The sequence below is a fragment of the Sminthopsis crassicaudata genome, chromosome 5, assembly GCF_048593235.1.
Source record: "Sminthopsis crassicaudata isolate SCR6 chromosome 5, ASM4859323v1, whole genome shotgun sequence".
NCBI lineage: Eukaryota > Metazoa > Chordata > Mammalia > Dasyuromorphia > Dasyuridae > Sminthopsis > Sminthopsis crassicaudata.
The window spans coordinates 122,278,783-122,302,898 of record NC_133621.1 but is presented as its reverse complement, the minus strand read 5'-3'; the positions used below and the strand labels follow the sequence as shown (position 1 = coordinate 122,302,898).

General features: G+C 39.4%; 1 protein-coding gene and 1 long non-coding RNA gene across 2 annotated transcripts; one reads left to right on the top strand and one right to left on the bottom strand.

Annotated features, from left to right (window-relative positions):
- Window positions 1-9,416: 9,416 nt before the first annotated feature.
- FEZF1 (FEZ family zinc finger 1) lies at window positions 9,417-13,481 on the bottom strand. Its single transcript, XM_074268128.1, has 4 exons — window positions 12,308-13,481; window positions 12,000-12,134; window positions 11,588-11,720; window positions 9,417-11,083 (listed from the first exon to the last, which is right to left on the bottom strand). The coding sequence occupies exons 1-4, from the start codon at window positions 13,115-13,117 to the stop codon at window positions 10,746-10,748; spliced, it is 1,416 nt and encodes a 471-aa protein (XP_074124229.1). The 5' UTR covers window positions 13,118-13,481; the 3' UTR covers window positions 9,417-10,745.
- Window positions 13,482-13,607: 126 nt separating this feature from the next.
- LOC141543196 (uncharacterized) lies at window positions 13,608-22,583 on the top strand. Its single transcript, XR_012482372.1, has 3 exons — window positions 13,608-14,059; window positions 14,377-14,918; window positions 20,085-22,583. It is a non-coding gene; the product is annotated as an uncharacterized LOC141543196 (long non-coding RNA).
- The last annotated feature ends 1,533 nt before the right edge of the window (window positions 22,584-24,116 follow it).

The window sequence follows — 24,116 nt, the reverse complement described above, 5'->3', positions numbered from 1 at the left end:
GCATAAAGAATGAGATTATAAATAAATTATAAGAACATAGGATAATTTACCTCTTAGACCTGTGGAGGAGGAAGGAATTTGTGACCAAAGATGAACTAGAGATCATTATTGATCACAAAATAGATAATTTTGATTATATTAAGTTAAAAAGTTTTTATACAAACAAAACTAATGTATACAAGATTAGAAGAGTAACAATAAACTGGGAAACATTTTTACATTCAAAGGTTGTGATAAAAGTCTTATTTCCAAATTATATAGAGAATTGACTCAAATTTATGAAAAATCAAGCCATTCTCCAATTGATAAATGGTCAAAGGATATGAACAATTTTCAGATGAAGAAATTGAAACTATTTTTAGTCATATGAAAAGGTGCTCCAAATCACTATTGATCAGAGAAATGCAAATTAAGATAACTCTGAGATACCACTACACACCTCTCAGATTGGCTAAGATAACAGGAAAAGATAATGACACATATTGGAGAGAATGTGGGACACTGACGGTGGAATTGTAAACGAATCCAACCATTCTGGGGAGCAGTTTGGAATTATGCTCAAAAACTTATCAATTTGCATACCCTTTGATCCAGCAGTGTTATTACTGGGCTTATATCCCAAAGAGATCTTAAAGAAGGGGAAGGGACCTGTATGTGCAAAGAATGTTTGTGGCAGCCCTTTTCGTATAGCTAGAAACTGGAAATTGAATGGATGCCCATCAATTCGAGAAAGATTGAATAAATAGTGGTATATGAATGTTATGGAATATTATTATTCTATAAGAAATGACCAGCAGGATTTCAGAAAGGCCTGGAGAGTCTTACATAAACTAATGCTGAGTGAGATGAGAAAAACCAGGAGATCGTTATATACTTCAATAACAATGCTATATGATGATCAATTCTGATGGATGTGGATCTCTTCAACAATGAGATGATTAAAATTAGTCCCAGTTGTTTAATAATGAAGAGAATCAGCTACACCCAGAGAAAGAACTATGGGAAATGAGTGTGGACTACAACATAGCATTTCCACTCTTTTTGTTATCATTTGCTTGCATTTTTGTTTTCCTTCTCAGGTTTTTTTCTTTCTTTTTTTGATCCCATTTTTCTTGTGCAGCAAGATAACTATATAAATGTGTATATATAGATATATAGATTCAACATATACTTTAATATATTTAACATGTATTGGACTACCTGGTATCTTGGGGAGGAAGTTGGGGCAAGAAAGGGAAAATTTGGAACAGAAGGTTTTGCAAGGGTCGATGTTGAAAAATTACCCATGCATATGTTTTGTAAATAAAAAGCTATAATAATATTAAGAATAAGAAGAAAGCACTCTGGAGTTTTAAGGAAGATCTGTGTTAGATACCTCTGCTCTAGGCAATCCTCAAAGATTCTGCAAAAGAAGTTTGGAACTCCTGTAGTAAAATCTTCATGAGGGAGTTCACTATACAGATGAAATCATGGGTTCACATTCTATCATACTAGGAGAATGCTCCATTCAAAGTTTTTTTTTTAATTTTTTTTTATTCAGCAGATGGCAAAGTACAATATATACTATTATAAGAGACAGTCAGTACCATAGAGAAGGTATTGACTCTAGAATCAGAGGCCTGGAATTCAGGGTCCACCTTTATTGATTATAGCCTATGTCACTTTGGAGAAAATAGGTTGAAGTACACAGTATTGATAGTTCCTTCTAGCTGTAGAGTGAACCTAACATCTCTATACATTTCATAGAAGGGATCATAGGTCTGCCTGCAGAATTAAATTTAGGCCCTTTAATTAATTGTTAGTTGATTATTTATTGGTTGAATTTGGCTGATTTGCTAATTGCATAAATACAGATTGGAACTTACATAATTCCTTTGGAATCAATCAACCAATGGTTTGAGAACCAAAACGACATCTCTATGTATTTTCTAAATTTCTATTATGTGCCAGATACATATTAAGTACTACTAAGTGCTAAGAGTTGGACCCCTTACCATCAGATCTGCATTACTTGTAATATATTAGAGGAAGCAGTAGTGGCTATGGCAAGGTCCATTTCTATGGTTTTCTCAGTTAAGTAATTAAGATGACTGTAACCATTCCTCTAGAGTCTACATAGGAAGTCATTATCAAAAAACACACACTATCTTTGTCTTTAAAATTAATAAAAATAAATTAAATTTCATTAAATAACTCTTGAATTAAGACATATCTATAAGATAACCATCAAGGCTGGAACTGTCCAGGAAATCTCCCTTCTTCATCCAAAGGGAACTGATCTAGAATCATGGTACAGCAATAAGAAGTCCTTCTTCCTGCACTTGGAATTTAGAGTTCATAAACTTTGTCCATAAACTTCCCTCTCCTGCTAATTTACTTCTTCCAAGTGCTTCTGAGAGAAAAAAAATCTGTTAATCTCCTAGATGTTGCTATCTCTTGGACTGGAAAAGTTCAATCTAAGAATCCTTTCTTTCCAGCTACATGCAAACAAATGTAACTCCCATGTGTTTCTGTCCCAATCTAGTATTCAGTGGAGAGTCTATGCATAGAGATGTGCTTCCATTTTTATAGGAGCAGACCTGACTTCTGAACAAGGGAAAGGAGAAATAGAAAAAAGGGAAAAGGGTCAAGAATGCACTGTACTCTCCTTTATTAGTCTGCTCAAAGGTCAGTCCGCTGTATCCTCATCCACACAATCATTCTTTAATAGTCCCATTCATTGAAAACCAATCAGGAATTCTTCCTGTCCTTTCAGAAAGTCACCAGGGAGCATGCCCAAATTCTCCAGGGGGAAGTGACCCTTAAGATATCTCCAAAGTTTCTTACCTTATAATATTGTCCAGTTGGTTGGGGAATTCATAAAATTGATCAAAGATTTCCCTGATCAACTTCCTTTACATTAGCAATTATTGGTGAGCAGTAAAGTAAGAACTTTTGGAAATCATTGATTTAGAAATTCTCCAATTCCCTTTATTAACCTGAGAGTTAAAGATAACAGAACACATTGTTTTTAGTATTTTTGGTTTTGAAATTGTGATTTCATCCTTGAGAATTTCTCAGTATGAAAACTCCCTTTTCTAATGAATGCCATATATGCATTAAGGGATGAATTTATGTGTGTTTTTAAAATGCAACTCTCCTTTTTAGGTGATCAGGGATACAAGGGTATCTTATAGAGTCTGGCAATTTCTCTTTAGCTTTGATACAAATTTAACTTATAAATGAACAGCTTAGTGATGTGAGATGACAACTGGGATAGGGTCTGAAGAGTTTTTTCTTAGATCTAAGGCACCCAAAAAAATCTCCTTCCTTTCCTCTTCAGTTTGCCTACTCCCCATTGTTCTCTGCCTCTGGGGAATGCAGATCCAATACTTTGTGGTCCTTCCCTAACACAACTCCAGTGCTCTTACCCAGCTCTGCCTACAAGGTCCTATGTATCCTTTTCAGGGTTCCTTCTACACCCCATTCCCTTATTAGGAGGAGGAAGAGAATGATTGTTAAATGGGACCATTGTTAAATGACACCATTTGTGGTCAAGATATCCTCTTCATGAATGCTGAAAATGCCCCCCACTCCTCACTGGTCTATACCAGCACAGGACCTTCTAGTCACAGCACATTAGTAATACAATCATTCACATTTTCTAGTAGCTTAATATTTGAAAAATACTTTTGTCACAAATGTAAATGTGATTATTAGGCTGGGGAGGCTGCTCCACATTGGTGATTTTATCAGTGTGAGGGAATTCCTGATATACAAATTCCTTCTTCTGATTGAGATTTACAACATTTTTCCATGTTCCTACAGTCAAAGACAAAATCTGAAACTAAGTTTTCCTTACTCAATGTCCTCCCTGTCTGCCCAGACACATGTCTCTTGAGCGAGGTAATAAACAATGAGACTCAGAGTGTTTAAATAATGTATCATACAAGAAATTAGTCTCAAAGATGGAATTTGAACTCACATTTCCTAACACTATGCCCAGGACCACTATACCATTCATAGTAGCAACAGCAACAACAATAAAATAACATTTTAAGGTTTTCAAAGTGCTTTAGAAATATTATCTCATTTAATGCTCATAACACCCCTGGGAGATAAGTGCTATAATTATCTCCATGTTACTGATAAGTAAAGTTGAGAATAAATTAGGTGGTTTAGCTAGAAGCCTATACCCAGCAAGTTTCTAAAGCTGGATTTTAATTCGAGTCTTCAAATAACAACAATAGTGCCCAGTTCTAATATATATCTATTTTTCCATAGACAAATCACAGCATCTCCAGGATTCCCTTTTCTCATCTGCAAAATGGAAATACTGTGTTCATTTAATCTCACAGGCTTCTTTTGAAGAATGGATGAAAGAAAACATGTGTAAGTATAAGCCATTATATAAATATTAATAATTCTTATAAAGCAGAAAAGATGACTAATCTATTATTGTTAGTAAAGTATTAGCAAAGGTCTAAAGTCGGGAATGATCCCTATTAGCTTTAAGTCCTCTGACAACTAAAATGTAATACCAAGGACTGATTTGTTTGTTTTTTGGACTTTCTATCCCCTAGCACAGTGCTTCACATATAAGAAACATTTAATGATGCTTTTCAAATATACTTATCCATCTCTAAAAATTTCCAATTGCTTGTTCCATTTCTCAAACTGCATGTTCAGTAGACATCTTACATTTAACATGTTTAAGATGTCTCAGCACTCAATATAGAACTCATTATCCTTCCTCCCAAATCCTTCCCTCTTCTGAATTTCTCTATTATTATTGAAAGTACTAGCATTTTTTCTGTCACCATGGCTGGCAACCTTGATATCATTCTTGAATCCTCATTCTTTTTTTCACTCCTCTATTTCCCTCTGCCTCCATACCCAAATTGTTACTAAGGGCTTTTGATTTTACCTTTGAAACATCTGCACATCTGCTTCTCTCCCCCAATATTGCTATCATTCTTTATCAACTCATCACAGCACTATTGCAATAGCCAGACAGTTGGTCTCCCTGTCTTCCAGCTACTCTCCAATACAATCTATCCTCAAGTCAGCTGTCAAAGTGATCTTTTTTAAAATATAGATTTAATCATGTGACACTCCCACTCAATAAATGCCAGTGGCTCCCATCACCTCCAGATCAAATATAAAATCCTCAGGATGGCATTCAAAGTCATGAATAACTTTTAGAGTCTTCTTACTTTCCACACCTGCTCTCCAAACACTCTGTGTTATAGTGGCACTGACCTCCTTGCTGTTGCACATGAGACTTCGTCTCTAGACTCCAGATTTTTTGTTTACTTGTTGCCCTCTCTACTTGGAATACTTACCTTCCTCATTACTCTCTCTTAGCTGGTCTGGCTTCCATCAACTCTCAGCTGAAATCTTATTTTCTTTTCTTATCCTCTTTAAAACTAGCTCCTTTTTGTAAGATCATCGTCAATTTATAATGCATATATTGGACATAGTCATTTGCATTCTATTTCCTCCATTAGACTGTAAGTTTATTGAGAGCACAGGCTGTCTATTGTTTTTCTTTGTATCCCCAGTGCTTAGCATAGCACCTAGCACATAGCTGGTGACTGACAATGAAATGATAGTTGAGATGAGAAAAATCTATTTTCATTATTAAGAATTCAAACAAGTAGAATCAAAATGGACTTACTTTGACATGATCTCTTTTGCTGGGGATCAAGTCTCTGTTTGGGGCTTTCAAGAAATGTTATTGGTTTTGGTTCACTAGAAAAATATTACCACGGGTGACTTGTATTTGCAGAATTTTCTTTCATCTTTACATCACAACATAATATCCATAAGACCTGCATTCACACTATTACATTTGACAATAAAGAACTATCTCAAACTCACATTGACATTTTTACACAATTATTCTAATGACCTTTATCTTACGCTATGAATGAATGGTGAAGTTGTATCATAATGAATTTGGGGGGAATGGCACAACTTCTCCAGTCATTTCGATAGCAATTTATAGATCATGATGACTGCAGATGGCTCTGGGTGAAGTAGGAAATGTTGGCCTTTTTAAGATATAGGGAGTATATCAAAATCACTTGGGTAATAAAACATTTGGACATTGTAACTAAACAAAATTATCATTTTTTAGATTGGTAGTTTCCACCCAATCTACCATAAATGAATTATTCCTGTTAGCAACCAGCACCATTAACTAGCAATGTCTTTAATTCAAACATGGTTTCAAAAATTATTTTTAAAATAATTTAAGTTGAACCCATAGTAAGTTAGATAGGTACTATTTCTTATTTATAAAATCCATGTTATCCTATTTCCCTAACATGCTATCCAACTTTCCTTACAGCCCCCCAAAAATAATAGATATTAACCATAATAATTAATTCTGATCAAAGGACAAGTTTATGGGGTCAGAAGCTTCTAAAAAGCACTGTAATCTTAAAGAACTGTGTATTCATTTCTTCAAAGAACTCACATTGATGGAAAATCATTATGAATATACGAAGTTTCAAAATTCACTAGCAAATGAAAATTCCAGATGATGGCCCAATAAAATCTTGGTTTAATAGGTAACCTGATATCATGCCTATCATCCCCTGACCTTCAGTAATTGGCTCCAAACTAACTTTTTGAAAGGTTGACAAACAATGACACTTGAGATGGAAACATTGAACAAATAGGATTATTAAATTGAAAAGTAAAAAGGAACTACTAATGTAAAAAACGTAAATTCCTGCATTATGCTTTAAAACTTGAAAAGCTTTAGTTTCACATAATTATTTAGCAAAGTCTTTATTTCCAAAATGAATGAGGGACAAGACCACAGCAGCCAGTCTCTTTCTAAAATTGATCCTTGAAGCTTTAGAATAAGTCCTCTGAGGAAATGGCTAATCCCCATAGAGGGAGTTGTATACAAACCATATCCCTCTGCAGTAAATCTGGACACTAGCTATTCTTTCCCTACTAAACATAAGCAAAGCTTTTGGTTAACCTCTGGTGAAAATAAGGTAAGTTGGGTCCCAGCCAAGATGAGGTTTATACCTTTAAGATCACAATGAAAAATTGGAATTTTTTTCAATTGAGTAAACACACACACATACAAGTACTTAAGAAAAACAATCAGCCTTCAACATAGGAGGAAAAATGAAAAAAAAATTGCTTTCTTCACTGACAATTTTTAAAAGTCCTCCTTTACCATTCCCTGCAAACCTAAATTCTTTAACTCATGTCTTTTCAAGGGAGATAATCATATCCTCACCTTAATTTAGCTTTGCCATATATCCAGGTGCTATTGATTTTGTTTCTTGACAATTTTTCCTTTTGAATGTTTAACTTTAGGTAAAGTCCATTCTAATGCTTATATTTTTAAATACCTAGGAAAGCTGGACATATTTTCCCCACCTTTATCTCTCTAAAATTATTGCACTATCCCACATCAGCCTTTACAAAAAGAAATGCCTATTTGGGAATCCACATTAATGTTATTTCCTGCTATGTCAGTCCCATATCTTACAGAGTATGTAAATTGTTTGTTTGTTTTAATATGAGAAAAAACTCTTCCTGAATTACTTTGAGAAAAATGGGTTGGTGAGTTTTAAAAAAATGCATAACCATTCTGTATGCACTCAAGTATCTCACAGCAAGTTTCCCTTTTCCCTCTCCTCCAATGAAATCATCATTTTGAAGCTCCAGAAGTATGACTCCTGGGGTTTTAAAGCACTTGTGAACACAAATCCAAATGAGCAAAGGTTTGAGCTTTGCCCCAAATATGTCAATTATAACTATATTGACCCTCTGCCCCCACTCTACTTGCTCAAATAGAGCAAATGTTTTCAATCTAGAACCACTATACCTTCCAAAAGAGCGAGACCTTGAACCTATACACCCCACCCCACCCCTCAACTACCCCCAATACATACCCATTCATCTTCCCAGGACTCAACTGTTGTATAAGGCCAGCTGTGACTGGATGGGGCCAATTTGGGGATGGGATTAAAGAGCAAGCCTGGGTGTCAGGAAAAGACAGAGTTTCTCAGGGTTGTAATGATTGAGAATCCATGTAATTATGGATTAGGTACTTCCATAGGCAAAGAAAAAGCATTATGGGGAGACAGCTTTTCAAACTTAAATCTGGCAAATATCTCCTGATAACAAAAGACACTGGTGGGTTAAGGAAAAAAAGAATATGGATGGAGAACCAGGATAAATCAGGATTATGTTTAATGATTTAAATTCTGGGGCTTCAGAAAGTTTTATTGCCTGAGAGTGACAGTGACTTGGGATGCCCATGGCCCAGACATCGAATACAATCTGCACATCATAACGAAATTCGCTTCCTGACATCCCTCTTAAATCGGACTTTAGCACTATTTCTGTTCTCACTCCTTCCTGCCCTTTTCTCCCACATGTTTTACCTTAAGGGCATCTCAGGCAATTCGCTTTAGCTCCCAAATGACCCGGATGAAGAATTCACATTTAATCTTTATAGTTCCAGAGCACCTAAAGTAGATTTTTTCATGGATCTCTGGGGCCATGAACACATCCTCGAAAAAAAAAAAAGGGAGAAACTTGTAAGACTCTCCTTTCTTGAAAGGCTACACTAAATTGTAAAGGAAACGTTTTGTAGTGTTGACGCAATTCTCTTCCTAGACCCTCTCAAAATTTAATGCCTTAGTCTAGCTGTCTTCTCCCTCCCAAAGAGGACACCGTTTTTTCCTTTCAGAAATACAATGGTATAATGTTAAAATTAAAAAAAAAAAAACTTCTCCCTGATCATTCTAGAGGGCCTGAATTGACCCTGTCTTTCATACTAGCTGGGGGGAAAACCCTGTCAGTTTCTTCCCTCCCCTCCCCCAAGCACATTCCTTGGATTTATCTCTATTTTCGATTATAACTAGTAAAAATTAAGGTGCTTTTGTGGAAAGGACATTGAGGAAGAAATATTTGAGAGTGAGGTAAGGATGGGCATCCATCCTTTGGGACTAGCTGTGCCCATTTCGAACACGCGGACAGTGACAAGGTTAGGGGTGAAAATCTTTGCAGCATGTCCAATCACCTTCTTGAACTCATCCTGTCTTGGAATAAGGATCCCTAAGTTGGCTTCTGTCCCCTTCTCCTTGCAGTTAAGCAGACAGAGCCCAGGGCAGCAAGGAAGGAAGAGCGGGACTTGGTTGTGAGGCTTGTCTGGCAGCTTCTACTGAGCAGCTAATAGTATAACAACCCGGCTTTGATAAATCTGAACTAATTACCCCTCTTAATTAAAGTCTTTAGCAGTTGTTTCACTGTTTTGGCAAGAAAACAGGAGAGACTTGCAGTTAGAAAACACCAGAGCCTGGGCTCACAGCGGAGCTGCTGATTAACACTTGAAGCATTTCAAGGACCTGGCACCAACCACAGTTTGGTTTTCATCCATGTTCCCTCCTTGGATGAAGGTGCATTCGTCTATAAACATATACACTCATTAAAAGGAAAAACACCACAACACCAACAACAACCACCCCACAATATACTTAAGTTCCCATTGCAAGCTTTAGATTCATTATAGATAAATAACATGCGGGCAATATATCCCATATTGTATGTATACTTAATATTTATGAGGGTGTTGTTTTATATATTCCCTTTCCTCATTATTTTTATTTTTAACATTTGCATATTGCAGCATTGAGCAGTCACAAAGATTCACTTTCGCTAGAAACCTCCATATCCAGGCCCTTGTCAGATCAAAAGCTGAAAAGTATTTCAATACCTTTGTTTCTAATCTCATTCCATACCAATGCATCGGGAATAGGTTTTTTACAGAATTGTATTTTTTTTTAAAATCATGTTCTCATAGCTGAATAATACAGAGCTCTGCAATTTGATGTTTAGCTTAGCATGTTCCAAGTATTTATTTTCACCAGTCAACGAATCAGTTTTCACGTGCAAGATTCAAAATTGAAATTCAAATCCATACATAAAGAACCAGTCCGATTCAGTATATATAGACGTTATCTGTGTGCTTGTGTGGTGTATTTTTAGGTTATGGATTTATGTCTTTATGTACTCACACCTGTGCATATATGTATGTGTATACATTAATTTGTAAACACATTAATGTTGGAATGCATATATGTGTATGTATATTTACATATACACATGATGCAGGGGACTATCTGTATACATATACACACATACAATGTATTTTGTGTATACATATTGTGTATGCATCTATACACACACATACATGCAAATATACTGTATTGTGATACTCAAGGGAAAGAAGAGATCAAGCGATCAGCAGGCATCTTGAGATGGCAGAATCAACACAATGGAAATATATACAATAATAAAATTAAAGTGATGCAGCATTCCCGGATAGGATAATACAGATCCCAATAAATACAGCAGAATTTTGCTTTTTTAAAAAACAAAACGAAAACACCATCTCTCCACCCGAGATGAAAAAAAAAAAAAAGTCTTATCTTGTTTTCGAGAAAAAATTAACAACAGAAAAAAATAATTAAAAAAAACTTTCATAACTGTTAGTGGCTATATCAAGTATAATACACAAAACCGTTTAGCAGGTGCATGCAAAGAGGCCAAGGGGCGATGGCGTCAGAGCCTTCGGGTAGTCTTCCCCCAGGATGAGGAGACAGGATGGATACTGTCTGCTCCCAGGTGACAGGCCGCAGCAGCGCTCAGTTTCCCACCACAGCGCGTAGTCGAAGAAGCAGCGGGACCTACGGACCTGGCAGAGGTCTCGGGTCAGCTCTCTCTCACTGGTGGCCCTGATGAAGAGGAGGCTGCAATGACCCGGGAGGCGGCGGCGGAGGTATCGGAGGTTGCGGCTGCATCGGAGGCGATGGGTCAGCGCCAGCCTCAGCCGCGGCCCGGGGCAGCCCCAGGGCGCTATCGTGCAACTTACGGACGTGTTTCTTGAGGTCAAAGTTCCTACAGAAGCCCTTGCCGCAGGTGGGACAAGTGAAGGGTTTCTTGTCGTTATGGGTGTGCATGTGGAAAGTCAGGTTGTAGACCTGGTGGAAAGCCTTGTTGCAGATATTGCATTTGAATTGCTTCTCCCCGCTGTGGGTCAGCTTGTGGTTTTTGTAATTTCCTGAAACAGACAAATGACAGGAATATTACTTTGGAAACCTAATTTATAGGCGGAAAGGGAAGAAGACAGAGAGGGTAAGAAAGTGGTGAAAATGGAGCGATGGAGGCCAGAGACCTTCTGCAGCTCCTCTTGCAGGCAGCAAGCTGAGATCCAAAGCCCTTTCCCTTAACACTTCTCTGCTTTTTCCCCCCAGCCTTTTAAATTTCATATTTTAAAAAATCTAATTTTTCTAGGATCCAGATTGTTAAGACTTTTATTTTCTAATTTTAACGAAACGAATTTGTGCAATTGAAAGGAGGGAAAACCCTGTTTTCTTCTTTTAATACGAAATCTAACCCATCTCAGGAAAAATAACAGAACATGGAAACCCAAACAAATTCGCAAAATAAATTCGGGTAATAACAATCATCATTTTAAATGTGTTAAAACAAATTAAGCTGAGGTCTTGGTGAGAGAGAATAGCAAGAGTAACAACAAAAAAGACAGCGGTTTTATATTTTGTACCTTTTTGGTGAAATCCTTTGCCACAGAATTCACAAACAAAAGGTTTGTAGCCAGCGTGTATCCGAGTGTGAGTATTTAAAGTGGAACTTCGGTTAAATGCTTTACCACATTGGTTACATTTGTGAGGTTTTTCCTACAGAGGGGAGAAATCCAGAAATCCAGATATTAGTTTGTTTTTATTTTTTAGTGGAGGAAGGCGAAGTGGAAACTGGCAAGGTAACAGTCTATTTCCCCCCGTGTATTCCCATGCATACACAAAGGAGAGAAGAAAAAACTCCCCAACATTTACTGAATTTAACCATTTCCAAGGGCCACTTTCGAACAAACAAGAAACCAAAACGTGGAGGTTTAAAACTTTCGGTGAAAAGCTGGGAAAAGAGCGCTCGATCCCCAAATGGGCAATGCTACTTACCTGGGTGTGGATGATCTTGTGTCGACAGAGTGTACTCGCTTGTCTGAAGCCCTTTCCGCAAACTTTACAGACAAAGGGTCTGGCTCCTGTGTGCACCGGCATATGACGGGTTAAGTTATAATGCGCATTAAATACCTTTAAAGTTGAACACAAATTGAGCAGGTTAACGGCACCGGTATGTTCAAGTTTTAACTGGGGTAGGGGTGGGGATCGGGGCCACGGGGGAGGGAAACAACCTTTTTTAAAGACAGCCCACAGCACAATATCGAAAGCCCCGGTCTCCCAACTAAGCCAAACCAAGTACTTGCCTTTCCACACACTTCGCAAGTGAAAACTTTGGGTTTGCTGTTGGGAGAGCCTCGGCTGAATTCTGAGGTTTTGAAAGCAATTTTTTCCGAGAGGATCTGGGCACTTTCTTTCATGTAGTGTTGCAGCTGAGCCTGGGACAAGTCTTTGAAAGCCACTCCCGAAGGGTATTTTTCCACAGTCGGGACGACTAGTTTGTTTCTCTCTGCTAAATACGTCTTGGGTTGTGGGTGTAAAGGGGAACTGAGGAAATAGGAGGCCACTGGGTGGATGTTGACACTGGCCGACGGGTGACAGGGACCATCGCCCCGGTTGAAGTAGCACAGAGCCCCCATGGCATGGAAGGAGGAGTGGTTGACCACTCGAGGTCGGACCAATTTATACTGCTGTAGAGGCAAAGCGTCGCGGGCAAAGTCTCCCTTCAGACTCAACGCACAGTTCAACAGATCACTGCAGCTAAAGGACGAGGACGCCGGTGAAGAAGCGGAGGAGTCCAGGTTAGCTTTTCTCGGTTCCGACCCCGTCATCCCTGCTTTGGGGCTGGTATCGTAGGTCACCGGCACGAAGGGGATCATGCACGGGATCGATGAGTTGAGGTGCAAGGAGTGCTTGGGGTCTCCTTTGGGTACGGATCCCTGTAGGAAATGGGGGACGGGCATAGACTTGGGTTCTGGAGTCCTGGCCATTATTCGTTCAATGGAAAAGGCGAGGGGTTTGGAAGCGCTGATCATGTTGCCTCTAGCCGGCAGGCTCTCTCTGGCCGGAGGAGTCGCTAAGATTTTTGTGGTCGGGTGATGGGAACTACAATCCATGTCTGCCTCGCATGTATGAGCCGGGTCCAAGCTGCTATCGTAGACGCCTCTTTTTTCCGTCTTGTCACTGATCTGCAGATTGGAAGACGATCACCATCAACACCACCACCATCCTCCTCCTCCCCCCCAGCATCACCAGCCGAACCAGCCTTCCCAGCCCAATGGACTCATGCCAGCCCATCGCAGTTTACTTGGCGTACCAATGACTCGGGGACAATCACTACTTATTTCTATCAATAGAAAGTGTTGTGTCAATAACGCAGCAAAGATCTCGCCAATCGTTAACTTCCAAGAGGAGAAGGTAAACTAGATAATTGCTCAATTCGCTTCCAACAGTCAACAGGAAAACTTTTTTTTTTCTCCTCTTCAGTAAGCGACCACTTTTCATTGGTGAGTGAGACTTCCCCCGCCCAGAAAAGGCGGGGGCGCTCTCCCGGCTCCTGCCCTCCTCTCGATCTCTGGCGAGCTCAGTCGCTCGCCGGCGCACCCTTCCTCCCTCCTCTCCCTTCTTTTTTCTCTGTCTTTTTAATTCACAATCTGCTTAACCAGGCTTTAGAGGCCAAGCAAATCTGAGATCAATTTTCTCGTTTAGCTCTAAGTGACATCATCTAAAATCATTGTGCAATGGCTAAATAAGGAAACGGAGCCTAATTCAGGGGCAAACGCCAGGCTATATTTATCAAATTCTGCGCTGCAGCAAGCGGCCGCTGTCCCAGCCGCAGCAAGCGCAAAAGGAGTTCGTGGGTTTCCTTGCGCCTTTCCAGCCCTGAACCTGATGGCGCCGTTTGGCTGCCTGGCATCTGCTCGGGTTGCCTCGGCTGTGCTCTGGCTGTGGCTTCTGCTGCCGCCGCACCTGACTCTCCGCAGCCTCGCTGTGCTCTCTCTCTGGGCGGGGACCACTTCAGGGCCAGAGGGTTGGACTTATTGGAAGACCCCAGTCAGGTAAAATGCCCCTGGGAGTTAAAGGGCCCCTGAGCACTTCATGTGGACCCCAAGTCCATAGAAAGTTGAGGGCCCCGCTTCCCCCAAATGTTGGCTTCTCTCAAACTCAAAGTACCAGGAAGCTTTAAGAGCACAAGAGTTTTCTCACTTCACTTCAGTACAAACACACGCGTGCGCGCGCGCGTGCACACACGCACACATACACACTGACATGCTCTTACATATTGACACACTGACAAGGAGACAGGGGAGGGGGCGCTCTTATTTAACCAGCTGTCACTCAGCTAAAGTTCTCTTGTTTTTGTCTTTAAGTGCAGCACGCCTAAATAGAGAACAGGACAATTCGTTATTATTTCTACCCCTCCCCCTACCCAGGACCAAAGGCGCTCAAAGCCGGGAGGACTGTGGGCGGAAGCCGCGACCTGGGGGCTCTGACTATGGTACCTGGGGCAAGAGAAAGGCAACCCGCCAAGCCGGGAGCACGAAGGCCGAGCAGCCGGACCATCTCGTAGCCAGCAGAGTGCAGTGGAGACCCTGACCTTCGAGCGTTTGCTCCAGTGTGTCTCCATCCCTACCCTTTGACGCTCTCCCCTACCCAGCTGGGTCCCAGGGCAGGCCTTGGACGGAGCTCTTATTTCCATCCTTGCGCGCCGCAAGGCAGATTGCCGCTACTCGGGGTTCTGTGGAGTAGGAGGCAGTTCCTCGTCCTTTGACCCACTCTGAGAAGAGGGAATTTGGGTCAAGAGATCGCTCGGTTCTTCCTGAGACTGGGAGTGGCTAGAGTGCTTTGAAGAGAAGAGGGCTACCTTTGCGCTGCGCCTCCCTCCCCAGTGATTCGGTTCCGTGTCCAGAGAGAAAGGTGAGGGATGTTACTAATGCAACTCAACTTGGCTGTGTGTGTGTGTGTGTGTGTGTGTGTGTGTGTGTGTGTGTGGCGTGCGCGCGCGTGTGAGTTCACGGGCCACGATGGGCTCGGAACTCGGCTGAACTCGCACGACCTGAGGAGCAGGCCTTGTGCAAGAGGGATTTAAGAATAAGGTATTGGTGCTAACTTGCCGAGCTTTTGATTGCAATGGGACAAGAAAAAAGGAAGGAGGGACGTGTTTGGTAAAGGCGGGGGGAATGGTCGTAGCACTAGCTCGTTTAGGGACTAGCATGAACTTGCTTTTCTTCAAAGTCCCACAAAACAACGTGCGCGCCAAGCCTTCCCTCTTTCCCGCTACGTCTTGTCTTCTTGATCGGAAAAGGTAAAATTTGAGGGGCCCGGGCCCAAGCTAAGAAAAAGCCAACTCTAGGATTATTGTACTTCTAGAGGAGGAGCCACTAGAGTTCTTATTCTCAGCAATAAGAATTTGGGCCCGGGCCTTAAATATCTTCTTCCTTGTTTTTTCCAACTACTTCTTGTACTTTGGGCCTCATCTCTGCTTCAGCCGCTGTCCCCTCCCGCTCCCATCAGTTCAGGCTGGAGACTCCGTTACGCACGGGAAACAGCAACACACTATCTACGCCCTCTCCCCCTTCTTGTTTCTTTCACCTTTCTGTGAGTGGATCACTGTGGTCTAGAGAGGAGAAAAAGAAGGGACGTGTGCGTGCGTGCGTGTGTGTATATCCGCTCACGAGAGCCCAGGAGCCCGCAGTTAGAGCGGATGATAGGGACCCCGACAGGTGTGTGTGTTGGGGACTGAGAAGCCATAGGGTGGTAGTTCGAGGGCTACAGAGTGATGGCCCAGATGTGATTGTCTTCGCGAATCACTGCAAAGGAAGGGGTAACTCTCAGGTAACGCGGATGGTGGGAAGACTTGAAGAAAAAGGATGGAGATAGGACTGGGAGGATTAAGGAGGGGAACGATATGCTCCCCCTCCCGCACTTCTGGGAGGTGTAAGTTTGGGACTGAGCCAGCTAGATGGACTAAATTTATCTCCTGGAGTTCAATCCGATAAGAGGAACGGGACACCCGGAAGGAGGACGTCCTGGTCTTTTGGAGGAATTCTTAGTAAAAGTTCCGACATTTAAAAAAAAAAAAAATCGTCAGGACGGTATTTTCTTTCCTTTTACTTCTGGGGCTGCTAGTCCTGTCTCCTCCCATTCCTTGCACAGACAAAGGGAAAAGCGGTGGGGCTGGGGAAAGGAGGGGGAGGTAGAAAGAAGAGGAAGAGAAAGAGATGCCGATCCTGCGACAGATGGGTCGCAGTTAAGACTTTAATTACTGCCTTTTGGGGGCTGATCAGGTTCCTTTCCTACCTGCTGCTTCCCAGCATCGAAAAATCCTCTTTCTGTAGCACTCCCTCCAGCACAGGGCCAGATTGAAGAAAATGACCAAGCAACACAGTCGGGCATTGACTGGAAAGAGCCTGAATTCTCCCAGAGGAATTAACTTTCACAACTTACCCAATTGCGGAGTTTTACCTGCCTTCTTTGGTTGAATGTTTCCAGTTCCACTTCCTCTCTCCTCTCTCTCTCCTCTCCCCCTTGTAACCTAGGTAAATTTCTCCTTCAATGGATACTGGATTTAGAAGGAAACTTGGAAACTTATTGACTGGAGTGTGTGTGTGTGTGTGTGTGTGTGTGTGTGTGTGTGTGTGTGTGTGTGTGTGTGTGTGTGTGTGAGATGCTTGTTTCTTACTTAAAAAAAAAAAAAAAAGTTTGTATATATTTAATATGGCAACAGCTTGCTTTTCACCGGTCTTTTCGGGATTTGCCTTTTTGACTTGTGTTTGAAAGTAAAATCTACTGCAGTGTTATTTGAGCAGTGTAAATATTTCAAAGCAGCAATTATAGCCTTCCATTAAGATAATGTTGGACTTCTTTAGTCGTAAATGCTAAGGAGCCGCTGTGTAAATCAAATCTCCATAATTCATTATTTGTTAATAGATAATGTTTCTATTCAAACCTTAAAAAAAAAAAAAAAAAAAACGTTTTAATCTGGAAGACAATCAGAGACAGAAACAGAGAGAGGGAAAGAAACTTAAATATTAAAGCAGAACTCTTCTACCCATTTCTTCCCATCCTTAATATTGAGAGAGAGAGAAAGAGAGAGAGAGAGAGAGAGAGAGAGAGAGAGAGAGAGAGAGAGAGAGAGAGAGAGAGAGAGAGAGAGAGAGAGAGAGAGAAAAGTTCAGTATTTTGGCAGCTCCTTCCCCCACCCCACCCCCCACCTCCACATTAAATACAGGAGCCTCTAAAAAAAAGAAACAAAGAAACAAAATTTCTTCAACTCTTATAAATCCAGTTCATCAAGCAAAAACAACATAAAGAGAATGGGGAGGGGGTGATTTCTCTGATAGTGATATAGTAGTTTGCATACTTTTGGGGGGGGGTCTTCTTACTACACCCTTACTTCACCCCATCCCTCACCCAATGGTTAATTACTTGTTTTGCAGAAAATACTCATTTGCTTCTCCCACATTGTCACCTTCCCTTTAATTTTAGTCTGAAGTCTAATTCCAAGTTTATGGGTTTGTCTTGAATGAGAGATATAGTGAGATAACATAGGCAATTTGCTCCCTTCTCCATGTTAATGCATAAAGTACCTCCTCCTCTTCCACATCCTCCTCCTCCACACCCCCACACTCAGTAGCCGAGTAAAGACCTTTTAGGACATAGGAGCAAAAGTTATACTTATGTAAAATAACTTAATATTCTTTCAGGACTTGCTCCTGTTCTTTTCTTAGTTAATTGGTTTTGCATTTCATTCCTTCCTAAACTATGTTCTTGACATTGCTCACTTCCATAATTTTCATGAGATATCTAACGTATATTTAAAACCCAGCCACAGGAAAATTCATCTCTTGTTTAGGATTAGTATAGTCTGAAATCAAAGGCGATTATATAAAGATGTAAAATACCAAATAATCCTTAATCTTTAATTTCTTACTTCTTAGCACAGTACATAATTCCGTCGTAATTTAAGAAATATAAAATGAATTGAAAAGTATAATAATTTTCAACCTTCTGCCACGTGTTTTAATCATTCTCTTGAAGTGTTTAACAGTTTTTACTCCCCTTTAATTCCCCCTCCCCTCTCTGGCTGCCCCAAGCATCTCAGAGCAGGTTGTGTTTCAGCCTCAATCAGAGAACAAAAAACAATCTTCTTTCACTATGCAGCTTATTAGCTTCTGTGTAACTAGACAGAGGGAGGGAAGCGGAACACATATTATTATTGGGGATTACTTTTTCTGGGTAATTCTGCTCATCTATACGTCTGCCTCTTAGGGAAAAAGTATCAAAGGAAACATATTTTTTCTTCTGAAGATCGAGGAACGCTTCCAGATACATCTAAGGATTTGATTCCTGCTTCTGCCTTTTTTATTAAAAATAATTTTGGCTGATTTTTAATTGACAAAATTAAAGGGAGATGGAAATAGGAAAGGTACCAAGAAGTTATGGGGGCAGAGAAATATCTGTACTGAATAAACGAATACAAGTCTTTTTTCAATGTAAATGGACCCGAAGATCAGAATTTCAGACTTATTAAAGCTATTCCCGAAGGAGTTAGTTCTAGGCTCTGGCGGAGATAGCAAAATAATGCATGTTGTTATTTCCTTTGTTTCATAGGTTGTAAAGAAACAAAGAGAAGAAAAATCTTCATTATTCTGATATTTTATATAGCAAATAAAATGGGAAAATATGGAGATCAGTACGGATCGGTTAGATTAAAAGGTTCTTGTCTCCACTCCCTTTTTTTGGAGGGAGAGATATTTGATCATTTCTTTTTTGTTATTATTATAATTAGTTTTATGCGGTTTTAAAAAATACTATTTAATAGTAATAATATAATAAACAGCCTCAGTGCTTTAAAATCGTAGCATTGGAACATAAGGCCAATCCAAAGTAAGGAAGCAAAATAAACCGCTGGCATACTGATTACAAACCTCGGCTATTTTCACAATTTATAGATAAAGTATAAATTAATCACCTTTTCAGCAATCTTGGGAGTTCTGGTTTTTCACCCCATCCGAAATTCAGGAATAGGACATGTACAGAGTCAGAAGTATCAGAAAGAGAGGTTTATAGGTTGCCTGCAAGTTAGTTAGCTTTTCTAAGCTGTATAGAGTATAAATCCTAGTCTGGGGAATTATCAGTTTTGTTTGCAGTAAATTCACAGAAGTGATAGAATTCGGAATAAGAAAGATTGAGAGGTTCTTCTTCAAAGAAACCCACTTCTACACAAATAAATTAAGGGCATAAAAGGCGGGGTAGAATCTGCCAAAGGGCTTTATCTCATTTTGCATTAATTATCCAGCATTCCCCTTTTCGCTATTAAAAAAAAAAAATAAAAAATAAAATAAAAAACAAAAACAAACTAACTCGTCTGTAAAATAAAAATCAGATTCAAAGATTTCTTGATATCATCAAAGGCATATTAAAAAAAAAAAAACTTAAAAAAAAAAAGTCTATTTCTTTGCCAGAGTCTGAGAAATAAGGTGTCTAAGTAAAAATAAATGGAGTGGAATTACAGGAAAAAATGCTAATCTTAGATAAATCACAAAAAGCATTCGTAAACGCATAAATTTGTTAGGACATTTCTTTTCTACTTTCCACATCAGCATTCCCGGGCCATCCCATTCTTCCTCCACCTCGCAAACCTAACTTCCTAAACACTTCCTAGATTTCTTGATAGATTGAGGTTGGGACTCTTTCCTCCATCCTAATAGGAGAAGCAGGAGATTACTTTCCCAGACTCAGGACAGAGAATTTAGAAAGAACACGCAGGAAACTTTCAACCTGGGTTGCTTTTATTACCAGGTGGTCTAATCGGAGCCAATTAAACTTCATGTGAAATAATGTCCTCTAGCTTAAATTTTAATAAACATCTTTTTGTTTCTAGCTCCTGATTCCAACTATTTGAAGTGTGGAGACAATAAGGAAGAATAACTTTTTAGATCCTGATCTTTCTGGGAAAATATAGGGAAGGGAAAAACATTAATGCTTTTTGCTCTAAGGGACTGAAGGTTTTGAGGACGAGGGACGTAAAGCGAAGTTTCAAACAGCCAACTTTATCTTCTTTTATTCTGTTCTTTGCAGGGGTATTTAACGCAGAAGCTCCTCAGGTTGCGACCCAGAAGAGAAAAAAACTGGATGTGCTCAACACACTAATTTTCCAAGTCCAGATCTAGGCGCCTAAGAACTGTATATGAATTTATAGATCCACTAGGATTTCGCTGATGGCCGCTGACTAGACTGCTGCCCAGAACAATTACGAGATGCTACTCCTCCATCCCCTTTCACACCCTCCCCTTTCCCGGTTTGCTCACGGATTCACTGGGAAGCTTCAGAATATCGGAGACTTAAAAAAAAAAAAAAAGTGAAAAAGACCCAGCAAACAGTTTCAGGAGACAGCACCGAATTTATTCTTAGTAAGAATAAACTGCAAAAAGTTGAGGGACCAGTCTTTTAAATGTTTTCCTGGAGAATATTCAAAGAATCACAATCTGAGAAGTGGAAAGGATTCTAGTGGCCAGTAAGTCCAACTAGGGCCTGGATAAGAAGCCCCTCTATGACAGGATTCTCCCCAAATATTCAAAAACTGGCACAAGGGACACAATATTAGCTCAGTTGAAATAATAAAATAAAAGCATGTATGACTCAGGCCTAAAAATACCTGTTTAAGTAACTAATTTGTCATCTAAGCATGAATGACCTCCTTTAGTTTTTAAAGTAAAAGTATTTTTAAAACTACTTTGTTGGAATGAGAAATAGGGGATGGACACTTCAGTATAATCTTAAATTCCAGTTCCCTTATGGGAGATCCACATGCTATAAGAATCCTTTAGTGCTGTTCCATTCCACTTCATAAGTTACTTAGGGTGAGTCATTCTTGTAGTCAGAATGAGGAAAGAGAATAGAATTTTCTTATGTAAGGCCCAACTCCACCCTGAAACTTGACCTTTCATTCTGGTTCAGTAGTCCCAATTCACTCTTCCCTCCTATGGTGTTGGGGAGAATATGAAGGGGAAATTCCCATTCCCCACAATCTCCCTCTCAATCTTCATTTCATTGCTTCCCAGTTTTCCTCTGAATGTTTCTACAGCATAGCAGGTCAGAAGGTTAGGAAATCTGTTGGTGTTATTACTTTTGGGGGAAATGATGTTCTTTAAATATGATCTTGTATCTCATCAGGAGGATGCCTTCACTACCTCTCCTCTACTTCACCAATAGTTTCTTGTTCTAGTGTTTGAGAAATACTTAGGTCAGGATGTTCCATTGAGTATTACTGCTTAATAAAATAATAATTCAGAATTAAATCCTACCCCTAAAGGAGTATCAGCATAGGAGATGACTTGAGACAGTGATTTTGGGTCTAATCATGATAGCTTGGGAATTACTTTGGTGACAAAAACTCAGTTAAAAAGTTGTTCAAGTTTTTTAAATGCTGAGAAATTATCTTTATTTCTCCCCCACATTTTTATCTATGTTCATTTCCTAAGCTTTATTGTGGATTAAACATAATTTGATAAAGAGAAGGTAGCTGAATGTAAGAGAAAATGACTATCCAAATTGTATTAATGTTGGTACCCAAGGAAAAGCTCATATATGTATGTGAACTCCACAGAGATATGAATAAGGCTTCTTAATGAGACCTTTGGATGCAAAAAGGGTTTGAAGTTTTGCATGTTTGTGTGATGTCACTAGCTAACTGAAAGGCAAAACGTAAAGCCCCAAAGTTGCCATTATTTACAAAAGGAACTTGAATACAAGGCTGTGTAAACCTTCAAAAGAATACCTGGGATTGACTCTTCTGGCTTGTGAAAAAACTAGAGTATCTCCATATAACCCTGCAGTCGACAACTTCTCTGAGCTTTGCATTACTGGAAACACAGAAGTTATAAGCCCAAATGCCAGAAAATTCCACATTATTTCATCATTGTATTCCTACCCCAGATATGTTTTCTGTTTTGGCATATTATCCATAGCTTATTTGCTCATGACACAAGAAGTCTGGACTTTCATATTTGAGTCAGAAAGATGAAATGTTGGAGGGAACTTGATTTTAGTGATTGTGATTTCTATTTTTCAACCAAGTAAAAAATAGTAAAACATGTACTGATGAGGCACAAAAGACATGAATACTAATCAGTTGACTTCTTTCTTTTGAAACAGCTTTATTTAAGATTAATTTTAATAGAATGGTTCAAATTCTAAATAAGCAAAAGTGAAAGCAACTACTCAAGGAAATGTCCAAAGAAGTTTTGTTCATAAATACTATACATGATGATATATATGTATTGTGTGGGGGTTTTTTTTTGGGGGGGAACATACCTGTGATTTCTTTAGTATTCGAGGAGCTTCCAATGTGGAATCTCCTTCTACTTGTGCAATTCAACAACTGTTTAGTAATTTATCACCTTAAAAAGTTGCCTTGGGGGCTTTGTAAAATTGTTGTCTTTCTAGAGGAAACTCATCTACGAAGACATAGGTAAGATGCAGAATTTGCATTCAGATTTCCCTGATTCTGTGACTCTTTTATCTACTAATCGGAGCTTCTTTTCATATGTATAATAAACTTATAAAAATACCAATCTACCAACTTGAAAGTTGACTTGCGGCAGTGAGACAGTCACAGAATGAAAAAGATTGTTGTCACATATTCCTGGTATAGTCTTCTTCTACTCAACTCATATTGTTCTTCCTCTTCCTCTTTTCCCTTTTTCTGCCTTCCGTTTCTGATGGAAATCGGAAAATTCAAGTCTTAGAGCCAGCTCGAAGTTTCTTTTAAACTAATATTTATGGATTTTAGGGCAGTTATAAGCAGAGGAAAAATTTTAATGATCTTCAATTTCCTTTCTATCAAGCACTGACTGTGGTCACATTCTCCTGGATCCTTTGGCAAGGCATTTCAGCCAACCTTGAAATGGATTTCAGGTTATTAAGTTACTTAGGCTTCATTAAAGAGCATGGTAGCTTTAATGTAAAAATATTCTTCTTTTGCTTCCTTTGTTCTGAAACTCTCAACATCCTTTTTTGTCTCCTTCCTCTCCCTTGCATCCTTTTCTTTTCTCCTATCAGCCAAAATTTTTCTTCTTACTCCTTTTTCAATTGCAAAGTCAATGTGTTAAGTTTAGCATCTTCTCAATCAAACAATATGTTCACCTGGCTTATTCTCATTACAGGATAGCTAAACACAAGCCTTTTTGCCTAGGTAGACAGATTTTAATTTGGAAACAAAGTCTCCCAATAGTAAGAATTGGATTCCCGTATATCCTTTCCTGCCTACAAACTGAAAAGAGTTCAGAAAATATTTCCTCTCCTCTACACTTGAAGGCTATTAAAGTAAAAACCATAAGATCTGTGATTTAGAGGTGAAAGGAGTTCTAAAGGCATTCCCCCCCCCCCAATCAGTCTGTCAGTCTCCTAGCACTTATTAAGTACATATTATGTGCTATTAATTGTGCTAAGCACTGGAGATAGAAATAAAGATGAAAGATAGCCTCAGGGAACTTACAGTCTAGTGGGAGATACAACATATAAACAGCTATGTACAAACAAGATATGTACCGCATAAATAGGAAATAATCAACAGAAGAAAGCCTTTTTGCAGAAAGTGCCAGTTAGTAACAGACTTGAAGAAAAGCCAATGAACAGATGAAAAAGCTGAGATCCAGGAAGGTTGAGACTTTTACCCTCATCGATACTAACAGTTAGATTCTAACTCAAGTCCCCATAGTCAGTCCTCATAGCTGTTTTTTTTTTTTTTTTTTTTTTTTTGGTTTGTTTGTTTGTTTTGTTTTTTGTTTGTTTGTTTGTTTTGTTTTGACCAATCTTTCTCCCTCAAAAAACAAAAACAAGAGGACAGAATAGACTTATCCATGGGTAATTCCACTGCTTGATTCCTCCCAAAACATCCTGTTCCATCTTTTGGAAATCTAGATTTTTGATTGCTTGAAGACAGACTTAAGTTCATGGGTCCCTTGTCAGGATGAACCCGTGATGATGGAATTGAAGATGCTTAACAATATAAGTGGAAAATGGGGACTACTTTTAAGGGAAGGAATTCTCTGAAGGGGGGACGGTGAGGTGGGACTCAAACGATAGCATTATCCTCCATCTCTAGCAGTT